The sequence below is a fragment of the Bufo gargarizans genome, chromosome 6, assembly GCF_014858855.1.
Source record: "Bufo gargarizans isolate SCDJY-AF-19 chromosome 6, ASM1485885v1, whole genome shotgun sequence".
Classification (NCBI taxonomy): Eukaryota; Metazoa; Chordata; class Amphibia; order Anura; family Bufonidae; genus Bufo; species Bufo gargarizans.
In genome coordinates, this window is record NC_058085.1 from 357,426,530 (window position 1) to 357,446,242 (window position 19,713).

Below are 19,713 nucleotides of genomic sequence, written 5' to 3' on the forward strand. Positions count from 1 at the left end.
GGAGGTTGCAAATGGGGAGTGGGAACCTATACAACTACGCTATATTGCCGCCCTTAGCACTGGTTATCTACAGGGGTGCCACCAATATGTGAGGAGCATGAGTGAGTAAAGTGCATGTAAGTAAAGGCTGCTGTGATCAACTTACCGCTGTATAAGTTGATCACAGTATATGTCATATCATACAACCATTCAAAGATTTTTTTATTAGCTAGTAGCCTAATGTCGGATTTCCCTTTTGCTGACTCATACTGCAATTGTCTTTGCTTCACTCTTTATTTCGGTGACATTAAATAGAGGAACTACTGTTTTCTATGTGAAATGTGGACACGGCAGTCTCTGAGGATGGGAGCTACAGCCACCACTGCAGGACACATCTTATAGAACTATATCTGCTTTGTATTGCTTTAGGAGTCTATAAACATTATTTTATGTGACATCCATGCATTTTAATGGTTTTTAACACCTTCATGTCCTGAGGCATAATTAATGATTGTATAACGCTTTGTACATTTTGCGATTTATTAATGTAATATCATTATTTGCAAAAACCGTAAGCAGGAAAGATTGTAAAAGCTCTGACAGACAGGACAAAGCACTAATGAGTAGAACTATTCAGGAGTGGATCATAAAAAAAGGCAAAGTATTAGGGACATATAAAGCTTCTCCTGTGTTTTTTTTAAATCGGCACCTGGTCTTGCATTAAAAAACCTGAACTTGTAGCAGCACCTTTAGAGCATTTGGTTGCACTCAGCTAACTTAAAGGGGTTTCTGACTTTTTTATATGGATGATCTATCCTCTGGATAGGTCATCAGTATCTCATCCGGAGTCAGTAGTTTGAGGAGGCAACGGCACTTCAATGAGTTTGTGACCTTCTACCAGCTTACCCTAGGCCAGTGAAATCATGTTCATCAGTCACGTGGCCTAGGGGCAGCTCAGTCCCATTCAAGCAAATGGGACTGAGCTGCGATACCAAGCACAGCCTTCATAAGCTGTGAGGAGACCACAGCACTCCTCAAACAGCTGTTTGTCAGTGGTCCCAGGTGTTGGACCTCTACCAACCAGATACTAATGACCTATCTTGAGGATAAGTCATCAAAATACCAAAAATTTAGAAAACCTCTTTAATTTAGGTAACTGATATGTTTGTTTATAAGTGATTGAGATTATGCTGGGATTTAGTGCTGAGCAGGGGGAATGAGAGCTGCTTCACAAAGCTACTCTCCTTACTGCAAAAAAATCCAAAATGACAAAGTAAAATGGAGAATCTAACAATTTTGCAATTGCCTGAGGGTAGTTCCTATGGAAATTTTGTAATTAAAATATATTATACATGCTGTGATTTTTACATTCTGTTTTTAATGTTAAATTTTTCTAATTGATTTTAAGAATTTAATATTTTTTTTTACATTTTAAATAATAACATAACTATGAAGTCTTAGGCCTCTTTCACACATCAGTGGTTTTCCACAGACTCTGGGTTTGTGGCGACACAACGGGGGCATGCCCTATTTTTGTCCGTGATTACGTATCCCTCACACATATTATAGCGCCTAGGTCTGTGAAAATCTCAGATACCACAAAGATGCTATCCTTGTTTGGTCTGTGGCTTTCACAGACCGTTGGTAGGAGATGCTCTGGAAGCCAATTTTCAGCCTAGCAGTGTAGAATACGAATAGCACACGGAGGGAGAAAATGGACACATGGACCAAACACAGATCGTTCACAGACATCTTCATGGATGAATCACTAACCATCTTGTCACTAATGTCATCACAGACATGGTTGTGTCAAAGCAGCCTAAGGGTGTGCGTTCACACGACTGTATGAATGTGTCCGCATCCGTAGTTCCGTTCAGCGGCGCCGCAAAAATATAGATCATGTCCTATTCTTGTCCACAATCGCAGACAAGAATAGGCATTTTCTATATAGCACCAGCCATGTGCGATCCGCAAAATGCGGAAGGCACACGGCCGGTATCCGTGTTTTGTTGACCGCAAAACACTTACGGTCGTGTGAATGTAGCCTAAAAACTATATCCATCTTTGCAACCAATTTGTGTTACTATCACAATTTTTCATAATTTTGGGATGAGGTAACTGCCCACTCTGACGGAACACATTACAGCAAATTGCATCACAAAACCAAGGCGAATCGCTGTAAAACCGCACTCATTTTTATTTGTTAAATTTCGGTTTTGAGGCAGTCTTTAACCATACCTCAGGATATGAATAGACCCTTTGTGGTTATTCACATGTATTTTTCTTCATGTTTTTTTTTTTGCCATTTTAGGGTATGGACACACGGTCAGGTTTCCTGATGCAGTTTTAGAAGCCAAAACCAGTGAATTAAAAAAAGAAGGAGAAGTCGTATTTGTCTTTTATACTTTCTCTCCTTTTTTCTGATCCAATCCTGATTTTGGCTTCCAGAACTGCATCAGGAAACCTGACCGTGTAGCCGTACCCTTAGTGCACTGGCTTATAAAGTCAATGGAGCTATTCACACATCTGTTTTATTTTTCTTAAACAGATCTGTATGTCTCGTCAATTCAATAAAAATAAAAAACGGATAGAGCATGGAAGCCATCCTTGGATCCGTCTTTTACGTAAAAAACGTACACGGCCATGAGAATGCGCTCTTACTTCACTCAATTAGACCACTGAGTCTGCTAAACTCACATGCAGTAGGGTAGCAGATGTAGCAGAGTAACCCAGGACTGGAGAATCAGATTACAAAAGGTTTGTAATGCATAAGTCTGCATGGGAGCTGTGTACACATTATGACAGGATATATTTAATCAAGCTTATTTGGAAAATTGCTTTGGCTTTATTTTAGATTGATTAGAGCAAGTCAATGATTGCAAAGGAGAACATGACTTTTACAAGACGTTCTTGTAACATTTGAAGTTTATTGTGACTCGTTTCTGAAAACATAAATATTCTGTAATCTGAGCTCTCTCGACATTATGCGTAATGTTTGACTTGGGGCTAGCACTTTGGCAGCGTGGGGGTTAAGTTGTGTTTCACACAGCTAGACAGCTAAGGACACTTCCTCTTTGAGAATTAGTAAATCTCTAAGAGCAGCTGAGCACATACTACTGTATTTAATAGAATCCCGTCAAATCTCTAGATTAGACCATGGCTTTTAAACTCCCATTCCGGGAAGACTTTGAAAGTTGGACAACTTCACAAGTTGCAGATCTTTTTAAGCAGGTAAGAACGTGGGGCGTGAGATGTACTGCATACTGCAAGAGGCCCAGAATTATGGGAATGAAGGTCGGATGCCGCTTGCGTTAGAGAGATCTGAACTTTGTATTGTAAACAGAGCTGATACATTGTAGCACTGCACTAACCATGCTGTAACTTTGTAAGGTAATGATGCCAAAGATCTAGGTTCATGATCCACTGGGCCCATGAATTAGTCCTTTAAACCATACAGCGACCTTTCTGGAAATAGAACAGTCATAGAACTCAATGTAGAGAACTCAAGTATCCAAAGAGAGAGCATTGACGTTATATTGATAGGCATAAATGTTCGAATGGACGGTCCAGAGATTACTGCTTGCATTTCATCATAGTTCATATAACTGATAGGACTTACATGTTACAGCAAAGAGGTATTTTGTTTACAGATGGAGCAGGGTTAGCACTCCGGCTCTTAACTCAAATTTCTTAACTCATTGCGTTATCTTGAGACAAAAGCCATTGAAAAGCAATTGAAGGTGTTTGCTTAGATTAGATAACACAACTCAGAAATCAGTGTTAACTTTACTCCATCCTGTAACTAAAAATTCATTAGAAAATTCATTTCGACAGTACTATTGAAAATGAAATAGAAAAAATTGTCCTTTTTTAGCAGTCAACACAAATGATAAGGCCTCTTTCACACGAACAATATGGATTAGGTCTGGATGCGTTCAGGGTGCGTTCAGTGAAACTCACACCATTGTGCAAGCAAGTTCAGTCAGTTTTTTCCGCACGGGTGCAATGCGTGTTGATGCGTTTTTCACGCGTGTGATAAAAAACTGAAGGTTTAAAAACAACATCTCTATGGGTACTTTCACACTAGTGTTTTTCTTTTCCGGCACTGAGTTCCGTCAAAAGGAATGGGCAGGGCTCAATGCCGGAAAAGAACTGATCAGTTTTATCCCATGCATTCTAAATGGAGAGCAATCCGTTCAGGATGCATCAGGATGTCTTCAGTTCAGTCTTTTTGACTGATCAGTCAAAAGATAATACCGCAGCATGCTACAGTTTTATCTTCGGCGAACAAAACTGAAGACTTGCCTGAATGCCGGATCTGGCATTTTTATCTATAGGAATGTATTAGTGCATTCATAATACTGGAATGCCGGACCCGTCCTTCTGGTCTGCACATGCGTAGACCGAAAGAAAGATGAAAAAAATAAATGCCGGATCTGTTTTGCCGGATGACAGACGGAAAGACGGATCTGGCATTTCAATGCATTTTTCTGACTGATCAGGGATTTTTAAGACTGATCAGTCAGAAAAATGCATTGAAATGCCGGATCCGTCTTTCCGTCTGTCATCTGGCAAAACAGATCCGGCATTCATTTCTTTCACCTTTTTTTCGGTCTGCGCATGCGCAGACCGGACGGACGGGTCCGGCATTCCGGTATTTTGAATGCACTAATACATTCCTGATCAGTCTTAGACATCTTTCACATGGGCGTCGCGTGTGAGGGCCGGACAAGATGTGGGTGCGTTGCAGGAAAATGCACTATCTTTCCGCGCGAGTGCAAAGCATTTGAATGCGTTTTGCACGCACGTGAGAAAAATCTGCATGTTTGGTACCCAAACCCGAACCCGGACTTCTTCACAGAAGTTCGGGTTTGGGATAGGTGTTGTGTAGATTTTATTATTTTCACTTATAACATGGTTATAAGGGAAAATAATAGCATTTTTAATACAGAATGCTAAGTAAAATAGGGATGAAGGGGTTAAAAAATAAAAATTGAAATTAAACTCACCTCATCCACTTGTTCGCGCAGCCCGGCTTGTCTTCTTTCCTGTTCTTTGAGGACCTGGGAGGAAAAGGACCTTTGGTGAATCAACTGCACTCATCACATGGTCCATCACCATGGTGATGGACCATGTGACAGACCATGTGATTAGCACATTGACATCACCAAAGGTCCTTTTCCATCCAGGTCCTTAAAGAAAAAGAAAGAAGACAAGCCGGGCTGTGCGAAGAAGTGGATTAGGTGAGTTTAGTTATTATATTATTTTTTACCCCTCCATCCCTAATTTACTTAGTATTCTGTATTAAGAAGTTATAAGGGAAAATAATAATGATCGGGTCCCCATCCCGATCGTCTCCTAGCAACCATGCGTGAAAATCACACCGCATCCGCACTTGCTTGCGGATGCTTGCGAATTTCATGCAGCCCCAGTCACTTCTAAGGGGCCTGCGTTGCTTTAAAAGAGCACAATATAGAGCTTGCTGCGATTTTCACGCAACGCACAAGTGATGTGTGAAAATCACCGCTCATGTGCACAGCCCCATAGTAATGAATGGGTCCGGATTCAATGCAGGTGCAATGCGTTCACCTCACGCATTGCACCCGCACGGAATTCTCGCCCGTGTGAAAGGGCGATGGAACTGCTTGCTGGATCACTCTGCTGTGTGAAAGTAGCCTTAGCAACCATCAGTGAAGAACACATTGCATCCGCACCGGCTTGCGGATGCAATGCGTTTTTCACTGAAGACCCATTCACTTCTAGGGGGCCTGGGCTGCGTGAAAAACGCAGAATATAGAACATGCTGCGTTTTTCACGCAACGCAGAACTGATGTACACAGACCTATTGAAATAAATGGGTCAAGATTCAGTGCGGGTGCTATGCTTTCACGTCACGCATTGCAGCCGCGTGTAAAACTCGCTCGTGTGAAAGCGGCCTAAGACCTACCATATACATAGGTAATCCAAAGGAAGATGCTATTGGCAAGTTAAAGACTATGGCCCAGTAATGTGTTCCACTACAGCAAATCATATCACAAAACCAAGGCGAATCGCTGTAGAACCGCACTCGTTTTAATTTGTTCAATTTCGGTTTTGAGGCAGTCTCTTACCGTACCTTAGCATCTGAATAGACCCTTTGTGGTTATTCACATGTATTATTCTTTAGCTTTTTAGCCATTTTAGGGCACAGACACACGGTCAGGTTTCCTGATGCAGTTTTGGAGACCGAAACCAAGAGTTGTATCTGTCCTGTATACTTGCTCTCTTTTTATTATTCAATCCTGATTTTGGCTTCCAAAAGTGTATACAGGAACCTGACCGTGTGGCCGTACTCTTAGCGCACTGACCTATAAAGTCAATGGCTCTATTCACACATCAGTTTTTTTGGATACTTGAGTTATATACATTGTTAATACCCATTAATACCCATAAGAATGATAGGTGTAGAATTGGGATAACAGTATGACAGCTCTATTGTGCTCTTGAAAGACCTAAAGGGAATGTGTCATCAGAAAATGACCTATTGTTTAAATCCTGTTTTTGTCAAAAATATTTCTTTTAGAATTTTTGTTAAAGGGGTTTTCTCAAGACGCGGTTTTATACTTACCTGCTCCCGGCGCGCCGTCCACTTCCTGGTTTCGGCAGCGGGCAGGCTCCATCTTCATTCATGTCTTCTCCCGGCCGGCCGCGCGCTGTACTGAACGCGCACGCCGAGTCCGCGCATGCGCCCTGGTGACTTCTTCCTGGCCAGTATAGTATACTTGCCAGTAAGAAGTCACCAGGGGGCATGCGCCGACTTTGCTTGCGCGTTCAGTACAGCGCGCGGCCAGCCGGGAGAAGAAAAGAAGACGTCTGCGCACGCGCGGCCACCGCGATTCCTGAGAAGAGCGGTGGCCGTAACCAGGAGAGACGGAAGACAACAGTCAGGTAAGTATAGGTTTATTTTTTTCTAAGGGGTGGGAATTTGTTAATAAAATATATTTAGAAAAATGATCACTGTTAAATCATTAACATATTTAACAGTGATCATTAAGATGATAACACCCCTTTAAGTAAAGGCCCTTTTACACTGCTCGATGAAGCAGACAATTGTCGGGAAGCGTGCCTTTCCCGGCAGTCGCCTGCTCATCAGTGAAGGAGAACGCTGCTTTTACATGCAGTGGTCTCCTCCACAGTATGGGGAGGAGTGATCACTAATGCCATCGCTCATCCACATACAGAATCATTGTTTGGCAGCAGATTGTGCTGTCTAAACAGCGCAATGATTCGGGTGACCGTATGAAAGATCCAATTACCCAATGAATGAGCGAATGGGTAACCAGTGGCATCTTTATACTGGCAGATCATCCCCAAGGAGTGTTCCTACGAATGCTTGGTAGCGATGATCTGCCCGATGTTTGGGCAGTGTAAAGGGGCCTTAAGGTAAGTAGGTAAGGCTATTTTCGGAAGTCCTATAGTGGAGAACAGAGGATAGGATGCTTTCCTCGCTCTTTAGGGGCCCCATTCTGGAAAGAGGAGCAGGTCCTAGAGGTAGGAACTGCACCTATCTGACATTGATGGCAGGTCCTGGCGATAATCCATCAATGTCTCAGATGGGAATACCCCTTTTAATTAGAAAGGGTATCTTAGGGATTTCAATTTCCTAACATTACAAAACTGAATCTCCCTGGAGTGCCACAGACTATTCATTCAGCTCACCAGAGGGACCAGGGATTGGGATATCCATCGAACACATGTAAATGACCTTTCCTATAAAAGGTTTTCTGGGATTTAAAAATTGATGACCTATTCCGAAATCCCACACGCCTGCCAACTGTTTAGCAGTAGCGTCAGCACCTGAATTATATAGCTTCATCCACTGTGTAGTGGCTACTGCAGCGCTGCAGACAATTCTGGTGTCTAGTTCTGGTGACTATTTCTGGTGCTGGAGCTACTCCCGAGCAGCTGATTGGCAGGGGTGCAGGGTGGTGGACCCCCACTGATCGCCTATCTTAGGATCATCAGTGTCAGACTGGTGGAGTTCCAACACCCCCACCAATCTGATATTGACATAGAGGAAGTGGCAGGAGTTGTCCGGCTGGGGATTAATGACATTGGAAAATGCTTCAATTTTATTTACCCATTCTGGATTTTATTTAGAAAAATGCATCCCACTGAGGCATCCCTTTAAGACTTGGGCTATAAGGAAGACTTTGACATTATTTACTATTATTGTCACCTTATTATGTTCCTTAGGAAAGGAGATAAATGGCTAATGGCACATACAGGGTTACAGAGTCAAGTATTTACATGGTGTGTCATGACCAGGAACAAACTTACCATAGGGTGTGCTCTATTCTAAACTATTGAAAAGCAGGAACCCATGTATTGGTCCTGCATGGGGGGATTCTGTCTGTGTCAGATCAGCCATGTATGGAGACTTTTTAGCAGTTTTCCATGGTATGGAGACTTATTGGCAATGGTCCATGGGAAAAAAAAATATACAGTCGGACTGACTCAGAGGGAACCACTTCCAGAAAGTAGCGCTAGCGAGATATTCTCTTTCCCTAGGAGATACCTCTTTGCACATTAGTTCAAAACTGCAAGAAGCAGATGACCTTGTACTTGTATATATCTGCATATGGGCACATAGGCCCTCCGTGGTGCTTCCCTGAAGCAGAGTATTCTGCATTTGAACCAATGCTTTTTTTTTATTTTGCTTGCAATACTACATTTATTATGTATTTTCATTATAAAAAAACATTAAGAAAAAAGTTCTTCCATAGCAGTGAGTGGGAACTATATAGCAGACCCTTGCCATTGCAGCTAAGATCTACCTACAGTTATATGCATGGGGTCTTTGGCTCTATCACTATGTATTGTTGCACTTTACCTACACTCAGATTCTCCAAAAATATCTACATTTGAGTTATTGCATTTTCGTGACCTGCCCCAAGCTAACCGCCAAAGCAATAACACTCAATTTTCAAACATTACTATTGATTTAACCAAGTACGGCTAAGAGCCATTGAATGTAGAAATGTGAGAGCCTTCTTTCATTTTACCAGTGATGTAACCTAAACACAGGCATTTTCCAGCAAGTCTGAGTTTTGCAACATATGTACATTGAGTCACTCTGGTAGACTCTGTCTTTCCATGCATTACATGAACCACTCTTTCTCCAGCTCTGTTATCTATTAGACCACTCTTTCTCCAGCTCTGTTATCTATTAGACCACTCTTTCTCCAGCTCTGTTATCTATTAGACCACTCTTTCTCCAGCTCTGTTATCTATTAGACCACTCTTTCTCCAGCTCTGTTATCTAGTAGACCACTCTTTCTCCAGCTCACCTATGCATCAGACCATTCTTTTGAAAGCTCTTCAATATATCAGACTCTTCTTCATCAGTAGTTCCATTTATCAGACTGCCCTTTCTCCAGCACTTCAATGTATTGGACCTTTCTTTTTCCAGTAGTTCAATGTATCATACCTCTCTTTCTCTAGCTTTTCTATGTAGAAGTAGTTGTGCTAATGATGGCAGATGCTTTGTGATAATAGCAGTGGCAGTAGGGCATTAGCAGCAAGAGGAGCAGCAGCAGCCATGTGGTACATGTTGTCAAGAAAACAGGCAGCAGCCTTACGGAAGATGATGGTCGGCAGGCTGCAGAAGTGGCATGATAGAGGTAGTGGCACGATGGAGGTGGTGGCCTAATGGAGGCAGCAACCATGCAGAACATGAAGGTTGGCAGGTCACAGCAGTGGCAAGATGGGGCACTGCCAGCAAGGCCAGATCTATTCATAGGCCTCAGCCAGAGGAGTGTGAATGTCCTCCCCAATGCAGGCTTGGTTAATTTTGACAAAAGTAATGTTTTGGATACTGGCGGAGGACAACTTGATCCCTTTGGGTGTCACTATGACTACCAAAGAAGAAAGAGAGTGTTCAGTACCAGTTGGGCCACTGTTCCAGTCTGCCTGCCCAGAAATCCATGGGGTCAGTCAGGGAACATCCTTAATATCATGTTAACAGTCACAGGTAAATTGTTGCTCTACCCTATGTATTGGTGTACTGATCACCTCACCTATATACTGGTTTAATTAAATTGAACCTATAAAAAAAAAAAATTCCAACTGTGTGGAAATAGAATAAATGGAAATGGACGATTAAGACCTGGCCCTTAATATCACGTTAACCCTCACAGGTAAATTGTTGCCTTACCCTGTTTATTGGTGTAGTGATCACCTATATGCTGGTTTAATTAAATTAAATAATCCCAAGAAAAATAAAATTCCAACTGCATGGATATAGAATAAACAGAAAGGGACGATTGAGGTCTGATGCTTATTTTCATGTTAACACTCACAGGTAAATTGTTGCTCTACCCTGTGTATTGGTGTACTAATCACCTATATGCTGGTTTAATTAAATTGAACAATAACAAAAAAAAAATGAAATTCCAAGTTTTTGTTTTCCGGTATTGAGTTCCGTCACAGGAGCTCAATACCGGAAAAAACGGATCAGTTTTATCCTAATGCATTCTGAATGGAGAGCATTACGTTCAGGATGCATCAATTCAGTCCCTCTTACGTTTTTTGGATGGAGAAAATACTGCAGCATGCGGGTTTTCTGAGTTGGGTCCTATCTGCAATAAGCTTTATTTGCAATAAGTCATTACAATAAAAATACTCATAATCAAATTCTGAGACGGAGCACAGACTGACCGACGATCCTTGTGTGTGATTATATTTCAGTGTGGAATCCAGGAATGTATAGGAGTGCTGGAGAAATTGGGATTAAATGGCTACAGCTTTTTGGTAAGTCTGATGAGATGCTAACTACGATGTATTCATTCAGAACTCGATTCTCAGTATGATATCAAAAGAAAGAGACTTATCAACTATCGACTCCAAAATTCTGAATGTGAGGTACTATCCTTCTCAGAACCCATTATTATAGACAAGGAGGTGTTTGTTAAAGGGAACCTGTCATCTGGATTTTGGGTATAGAGCTGAGGACATGGGTTGCTAGATGGCCGCTAGCACATCCGCAATACCCAGTCCCCATAGCTCTGTGTGCTTTCATTGTGTATAAAAAACGAATCTATACATATGCAAATTAACCTGAGATGAGTCCTGTACGTGAGATGAGTCAGGGACAGGACTCATCTCGGGTTCATTTGCATATGTATCAAATCGTTTTTTTTTACAGAATAAAAGCACACAGAGCTATGGGGACTGGGTATTGCGGATGTGGTAGCGGCCATCTAGCAACCCATGTCCTCAGCTCTATACCCAAAATACAGGTGACAGGTTCCCTTTAAGGAATGATATGAAGGGGTCATTCTACCATTCCAATATTTATCACCTATGAAGAGTATAAGTGATAAATGGATGACCACTGATTGTCCAACAGAAACTAAGGATTGAGCATAATTCAGTAACTACTAGTGATAAGCAATGTTTTAAAAAATTCGATTTGGATGCTTCGCTAAACTTCTAAAAGATATTTGATTCGTTACGAATTACTTTGTAATAAACGAGCCAATTCTCGTGCACACTGATGTGATAATGTCACCACATCCTGGCGCTGGACGTGCACAGTGACATCATCACTGTTGGCGTTACTGCGCCCCCGCCCAGCGTGATGATGTGGTGACATTACACGTCAGGGCACGTGAGAATTGATGCGTTTTCTTCAATCAAGATGGCCGCGAATGCCTCTCCGCGATCAAACGGATGAGGTGTTGTTTTGTTTTTTACCGCAATTTCAGGAAAAATTTACAACTTGGCATAGATGCCAGGATATTATAACTAACACTACAGGCAGAGTTGCAGCACGTGATAACAAATGTGATGCAGAAAATGTGACTAGTGATACAGGCAGCCAATCCACCCACCTTTGGACTATGATCTATTTGAAAGTTCAGTGACAAAATTGAGCTGGGGGGATGCAAGGAGTAGCCAGATCTCACCTTTAAAAAAATGGATATATACAGTGGTGCTTGAAAGTTTCTCGACCCTTCAGAGTTTTCTATATTTTTGCATACATTTGACCTAAAACTCTTTAGAGGTGGTTTAGTGACCTTTTCCAGCCTGATGAGCATCAACAACACTTCTTCTGAGGTCCTCTGAAACATCCTTTGTTCATGCCATGATGCATTTCCACAAATGTGTTGTGAAGACAGTTCTTTAGGTGAAACAGGTCGACCACTCGCACCGGATTGTCATCCCATTGTCATCAGAATGCCTGGCTCTAATTTAACCTGCTAATCCTAAAGGTTCACATACTTTTGCCAATCACAGACATGTGATATTGGATCATTTTCCTCAATAAGTAAATTGTCAATCCTAATATGTTTGACTTATTTGTTTTATTTGGTTATCTTTATCTACTTTTAGGACTTGGGTGAAAATTTGATGTAGTTTTAGGTCAAATTCATGCAGAAATACAGAAAAATCTGAAGGGTTCACATACTTTCAGGCACCACTGTATAACATAAGATAAAATTAGTATATCACATGACACGCTGTCTGTACAGGCTGCCCATGTAATGTTTCCATAGCTACAGAGTTTTGAAAGGTTTTTGATAATCTGTCCAGGAACCCCTCAGACAATAGTACAGGTGACTGGTTGCATATAATGCATTTTAAGCCACAGGCACTTATACCCAACCATGCAAAACACACAAGTAACCATCAATGATAGGTCAATAATAAGATGTTAGAACATTATAAATAGTTATGCATGTGGAAGAACAATTTCATCAGCTACACTGTCAGCCCTATGATGCTAAATCTTCAATGAATGTATAATACTTCCTAAAATTACAGAACATTTTTTTAAGCAATGAGGGGGAAAAAATTGATATCTGTCCCTAACTATAAGGCCCCTTTTACACAAGCGAGTTTTCCGTACGGGTGCAATGCGTGAAGTGAACCCATAGCACCCCCACCGAATCCTGACCCATTCATTTCTATGGGTTTGTGCACATGAGCATTGTTTTTCACGCATAATCTCTGCGTTACGTGAAAATCGCTGCATGTTCTATATTCTGTGCGGAAAAATGAGAATACAATTGAAACTAGATGCTAAAAAATGTGACAAAAGGCAGAATAAATACATAAAACTACAAAAATTTACTTGAGGAAAAGAAGTTGCACGATAAAGTTATCTTCTTGATCCATTTTTTCCTCCTCTTGAATCATCCATATAAATAATCCAAACCTTCAAAATCCAAACCTCTATATGAAAGAACACAAAATAATTAATAATAAATAAGTAATAATTAGGTAATGCTAAGTAGTAATAAATAAGTAATAATAATTAGGTAAAAATAAATAATAATAAAGTCATAAATAAGTAACAAACAGATAAACAATAAACCAAAAACATGATAAAAGTATATAAAATAGAGTCTGATTGGATCAATGATCAAAAGAATGTAGTGAAACTCAAATCCACTTAATCTCACATTGAGCATGCCGTTTCATTGTTTCGCCTCCTTGGATTCCCACATTAACACAGTCAGCGCCTCTAATTCTCAATAATTCAGGGTCACACTCTTGATGCATTTTAAAATACCTCAGAATAAGTTTGAAGTTTTCAGTCTTTTGATGACATGATGTCCCTGACGTGTACATGTAGTCTCTCACTGTGAACTCTCTGGTTGTTAAACCATGGCAGATTTCTAGACAGGGCCATACGGCATAATAAATGACTGCTTTGTTGGCGCAACTTTACTCACATATATACACTGAACAAAAATATAAAACGCAACACTTTTGGTTTTGCATGAGCTGAACTCAAAGAACTGAAACATTTTCTTCATACACAAAAGACCCATTACTCTCAAATATTATTCTCAAATCTGTCTAAATCTGTGTTAGTGAGCGCTTCTCCTTTGCCGAGATAATCCCTCCCACCTCACAGGTGTGGCATATCAAGGTGCTGATTAGACAGCATGAATATTGCACAGGTGTGCCTTAGACTGCCCACAATAAAAAGGCCACTCTGAAATGTGCACAGTTTTGCCTTAATGGGGGGGCAGAAAACCAATCAGTATCTGGTGTGGCCACCATTTGCCTCACGCAGTGCAACACATCTCCGTCGCATATAGTTGATCAGGTTGTTGATTGTGGCCTGTGGAATGTTGGTCCACTTCACTTCAATAGCTGTGCGAAGTTGCAAAATATTGGCAGAAACTGGAACACGTTGTCATATACGCAGATCCAGAGCATCCCAAACATGCTCAATGTGTGACATGTCCGGTGAGTATGCTGGCCATGCAAGAACTGGGATGTTTTCAGCTTCTAGGAATTGTGTACAGATCCTTGCAATATGGTCCTGTGTATTATCATGCTGCAACATGAGGTGATGGTCGTGGATGAATGGCACAACAATGGGCCTCAGGATCCATAACATTGACATCAGCACACCGTTCACCCACACAACGCCACACTCGCTGTCTGCCATCTGCCCTGAACAGTGAAAACCGTGACTCATCCGTGAACAGAACGCCTCTCCAATGTGCCAGACGCCATCGAATGTGAACATTCTCCCACTCAAGTCAGTTAAGACGACGAACTGCAGTCAGGTCCAGACCCCGATGAGGACGACGAGCATGCAGATGAGCTTCCCTGAGACGGTTTCTGAAAGTTTATGCAGAAATTCTTTGGTTATTAAAAAGGTTGTTGCTGCAGCTGTCTGGGTGGCTGGTTTTAGACGATCATGGAGGTGAACATGCTGGATGTGGAGGTCCTGGGCTCGTGTAGTTACACGTGGTCTGCAGTTGTGAGGCCGGTTGGATGTACTGCCAAATTCTCTGAAACGCCTTTGGAGAAGGCTTATGGTAGAGAAATTAACATTCTTTGCACGGGCAGCAGCTCTGGTAGACATTCCTGCAGTCAGCATGCCAATTGCACGGCCCCTCAAAAGTTGCTACATCTGTGGCATTGTGCTGTGTGATCAAACTGCACATTTCAAAGTGTCATTTATTGTGGGCAGTCTAAGGCACACTCATGCTGTCTAATCAGCACCTTGATAAGCCCCACCTGTGAGGTGGGATGGATTATCTCGGCAAAGGAGAAGTGCTCACTAACACAGATTTAGACAGATTTGTGAACAATATTTGAGAGTAATTGGTCTTTTGTGTATGTAGAAAATGTTTCAGATCTTTAAGTTCAGCTCATGCAAAAACGGAGCAAAACCAAAAGTGTTGCGTTTATATATTTTTGTTCAGTGTAGCATAGACATTATCATCACTCGCTGTCCCCAATGGGGCTCACAATCTAAGGTCCCTATCAGTATGTCTTTGGAGTGTGGGAAGAAACCGGAGAACCCCACACAAACATGGGGCGAACATACAAACCCCATGCAGATGTTGTCCTTGGTCAGATTCAAACCTAGGACCCCAGCACTGCAAGACACCAGTGATAACACTGAGCCACCGCGCTGCCCACAATTTATATGCCGATTCATTTTATACACTTAAAGGGGTTGTCCGGCCTGGAGGCAGACAACCACAATGGTTCTAACCTATGACCTAGATGCCACCTACACATTAAAATACTGCATTCAGGTCACACATCATGAACTTTCCCTTGTATTGTTTTGCATACCGCCCACAGTGGTATTTTACTCGTGTGTCTTCTCCATTTCTGGGTTCCACTCATTGTTGCTATGCCATCTATAATTACGCTATATATACAATGAGTATTCACTACATGTGAATACTGACATTAACCAGCTAAGGCTGCATTCACATTACGGTTTTGCCTTAGGTTTAACATATACAAAAACATATACATTAAAGGGATGTTTCATACAGTGGCATCCATCACCATAGAGTTCCATTGTAAAAAAAAATATATACTTTTTTGTGTTTTGCTGGATTCTGCAGGCTCCTTTTTTCCCCCCAAATGTATAAATTAGATAAACAACAAGGAAATTGAGAGCTTTTACTGTTGTCTCTACTTTGGTTCTACTGAAGAATCTGTGCTGGAAACCCATACCCTATAGACCTTTGAATTGTATCTTTCTTTAAAACTATGTAGTGTGCCACTCCTCTGTTATTCCTCCTGGAAATGTATAATATAATTGGCAGCTAAGTGTTAACATTCCTCTTAAAGGACATATAATTTTAGTGCTGTAGGAATACATTCTATTGGTAGGGCCCCTTGTGAGTATAGATAGCCAGGTCAGGTATTCATGTGGATGTGACTGAGCTGCAATACTAAATACAGCCCAGGAGCAACAGCATTTTTTATACAGTGCAGGGCAATCCCCTTAATATTACATAGAGTACTACTGGGGTGATACTATGCAAGCAGTAGAAATGGAGTGCAATCACCCCATAAGGCACAAAGGCACATTTATCATTATAATCCTAACGTAAAAAGACTCTTAAAGGGGTTTTCAAGGGAACATTAAAAAAGGCCATAAAGGGTTAAAAAAACATACCTACCCTGACCGATCCCCCCATTGCTACCCCTAGTGGTGACCTGCTTTATAGACAGTAATTGGCTGAGCGAAGGGCCTTTCCTGGTGTTTCCTGCATGTCGAGTCTGGGCCATAAAAAGGATCAGATCTGTGTCTGTATGGCAATTGTAGGGAATTGTAGGGGTTTGGTGAGCTTGGCGAGCTGTGAGGAGGCCACAACCTCTTCAAAAAGCTGATCAGTGGGAGTGCCAGGAATCACGCCCCCCACCGATCAGATATTGATGACTTATCCCGAGAACAGGCTATCAATATTGAACACCCGGAAAACCCCTTTAATTATATTTTTATGCAAACTAGGATAGGTTAGATATATATATATATATATATATCAGATTGTTGGGGGGCCGACTCCTGGCACTCCTGACGATCAGCTGTTTGGAGAGGCTGTGGCACTCGTCAGCGTGCAGTCTGCTCCGAGGTCAGTGACATCACGTTCATTGTCACATAGCCCACTTGCACGTTAGTCCCATTAAAGTGAATGGTCTTGGGCCTCTATAAAATGTACGGCGCTACGAATGGTGAGCTGTGAGGAGGCCACCACCTCTGCAAAGGGCCGATCGGTGGGAGTGCCGGGAGTCAGACCCCATCGATCAGATATTGACCTATCCTGGGAAAAGTGCATCCATATTGAACACCTGTATAACCCTTTTGATTATGCTTTTAAGTAAAATGCAATGTCAATGATTTTTGCTCTCATCGGAAATACATTTGCATTTGCCAACATTGGCCGTGACCAGTACGTATCCGGAATTCCTTTGCCTATCTTATTTTCTTTCTGCAATTTTCTGAATGAGATTTTCTCAGCGGTTAGTATATAATCCAGCAGCTGCTTATACAGCGTCTGTCAATTCAGACATTCTCCAAACAGTTCCCATGCCCCGGGCGTGCAGGGGCTATCCGCATTAAAGAGGCAGCTAATGTAAGCGTTTACCAGGACGAAGCGATCCCCTCTCCGGACCTCAGGAAGAACTCATCAATGTTTAAACATGTTGTTTCCTGTGACCCAATCACTTCATTTCCAGCACTAAAACTATTATGTATTGCAAAGCATTATATTACAAGTAGAAGAAACAAGGTCAGATCCCGCTGTCAGCATATTGGGAAGTGTGTGACAAGTAATACATAATGCATGGGGCACTGGTAACATACTGGATGACTTCTGGAGATGATATAAGAACACTGACAGAACGTCTCGCTTCTTAACTGCTACTAGGGAGAAATACAATGTATCTGTGCAACTGCAGCAGTGCCGTATGCACTAATCCCACTCCAATTTACATTCATTTTCTTTACCGTTTGCAAATGTTCTTACGACTTTTGTTGTGCGGATTTACAATTATTAGAAGCCGTGAGATATTTTTCCTAAACGTCCATGTTAGTTTTAATGGAGCATGGTGAAATCCGATTTCATACAGAGGAATACACACTTTTTTTGTGAGTTTCTATGGAACCATAGCATGTTCCATCAGCAGGGATGCACCACAAATGAGGCCAGGTGAGGCGATACCAGGTAGGGACAAGAGGAAGGGGGATTACCTGTTTCCGCAGTATAGTATTGCACAGTAGGCAAAGTATCTGGCGCTGTATTACCCTGTATGTTTTGTAGCTCTGTATGTAATGTTTTCAAAGTATGTCTTTAACAGTAGGGATGGAGGGAAGGGGTTAGGTTAAGAAAATGGCATTGGGGGGTTGGGGCGCCGTTTCAGTTTTCGCCTCAGGCAGAGGAAAGGTTAGGTGCACCCTTGTCCATCAGATGTTGCATTACGGGGGGTATTCTGTCCTAAAAGACAGTGCCATAAGAAAGCACCATATGGCGGTACAGAGGCTTCCGCAGGGACTCGGAGTGCCGCTGGAGAGCCTCTGTGCACATGGCTTTGCTATTTTCACGAGGCCTAAAAAAACGAACGTATTTCAAAAGCACGTTTCTTGGGTGGCGTGTTACAAATAGACTGAGAAGTGTTTTTATTTCAGGGCACTCAGACACAAAAACCCAGACAAAACTATGGTTTGCAAAAGCAGAGAGAAAGAACTGTACAACAACAATTCTAGAGCATCTTTTCATTACTCTGCTTTTCTGTTCCTTACTTGTTTTTACTAAAAGTTTATTAACCCATTAGTGACCACTGTAAAAAGGCACATTGGTGGTCACTAACGGTGGTAGGCTAGGCCGTCACCTTTTTTGGCAGCCCAGTCTAAGCACTGCACAGTGCAGAGCAAGAGCATGGCTCTTAGATGATAGCCGGGCTCCTGCTTTAATTGCCTGGTTCAGCAGAAGCAACGATCCGTGCCGATTAGGTTAGGTGCTGCAGTCAATAGCGACCACCCAATGTTAGTGGTTTAGAGGAAGGGGGCTCTCCTTCTTCCATACACAAAAGGCTCTCCTTCTCAGGCATCAACACCCTGTGGTTTCAATGAGAATGTGGGATACCAATGTCTGTAGACTGCAGTCGGGAGACCTAATATAGGCTCCCAGGCCTGCCTGCGATGCATGCCAGAGGCGCAGCCTAATAATGCCTGTCAGTATGCTGACAGTATAATACACTATACTGCACATGCAGTACAGTGTATTACAAAAGTGATCAGAACATTGACTGTAATTGCACTGACCCAGACAGTAAAGGTATAATTTTATTGCTGAAAAAAAAACTAATGCCACAAAATTTAGAACATAAAAACTCAGTAGCAGTATCGCTGTTTTTTCCCATCCTCCCACAAAGAGTTAAAGTTAATTGATAAGTTATGTGTACTACAAAATGGTGCCATTAAAAACTACAACTTGTCCTGCAAAAAATTATCATCATATAGCTACATTGATGGAATTTTTTAAAAGTTATAGCTCTTGGAATTTGACGAGAAAAAAAACAAAAAAAACATTTGTTTTGTCACTAAGGGGTTAAGGAGCCTGCATCCGTGTGTTTCCAGTTGGTGGTATGTCCCTGCACACTGGTAGCGCTCATTGGACAATGCCAGACTTTGCAGGCTACACAAACCCCACTGGTAACACCCAGAGGCAGTTTAATTAATAAACTTCTAGTAGTAATAACTTAGGAACTCAACAAAATAGAGTTATATGAAAATATGCTCCAGACGTTATTGCATGGGAAATAAAATTATATTGTAAAACAGACATATTAGGAGTGGAGAAAGGTCCTCTTTAAGTTAAAATTGATGTGTAAGCAGTAACATAGTTTATAAGGCTGAAAAAAGACATCTGTCCATCCAGTTCGGCCTGTTATCCTGCAAGTTGATCCAGAGGAAGG

The 19,713-nt window shown here is 41.7% G+C and overlaps 1 protein-coding gene across 3 annotated transcripts in view; it reads left to right on the forward strand.

The window, feature by feature from the left end:
• Positions 1 to 3,070: 3,070 nt before the first annotated feature.
• Positions 3,071 to 19,713, forward strand: part of BLNK (B cell linker) — a 265,244-nt gene continuing 248,601 nt past the window's right edge. For all 3 annotated transcript variants that reach the window (XM_044296228.1, XM_044296230.1, XM_044296231.1), the window contains exons 1-2: positions 3,071 to 3,210; positions 10,708 to 10,770. In XM_044296228.1, the coding sequence (XP_044152163.1) occupies positions 3,136 to 3,210; positions 10,708 to 10,770 (138 nt within the window). In that variant the 5' untranslated portion in view covers positions 3,071 to 3,135. The remainder of the gene's footprint in view (positions 3,211 to 10,707; positions 10,771 to 19,713) is intronic.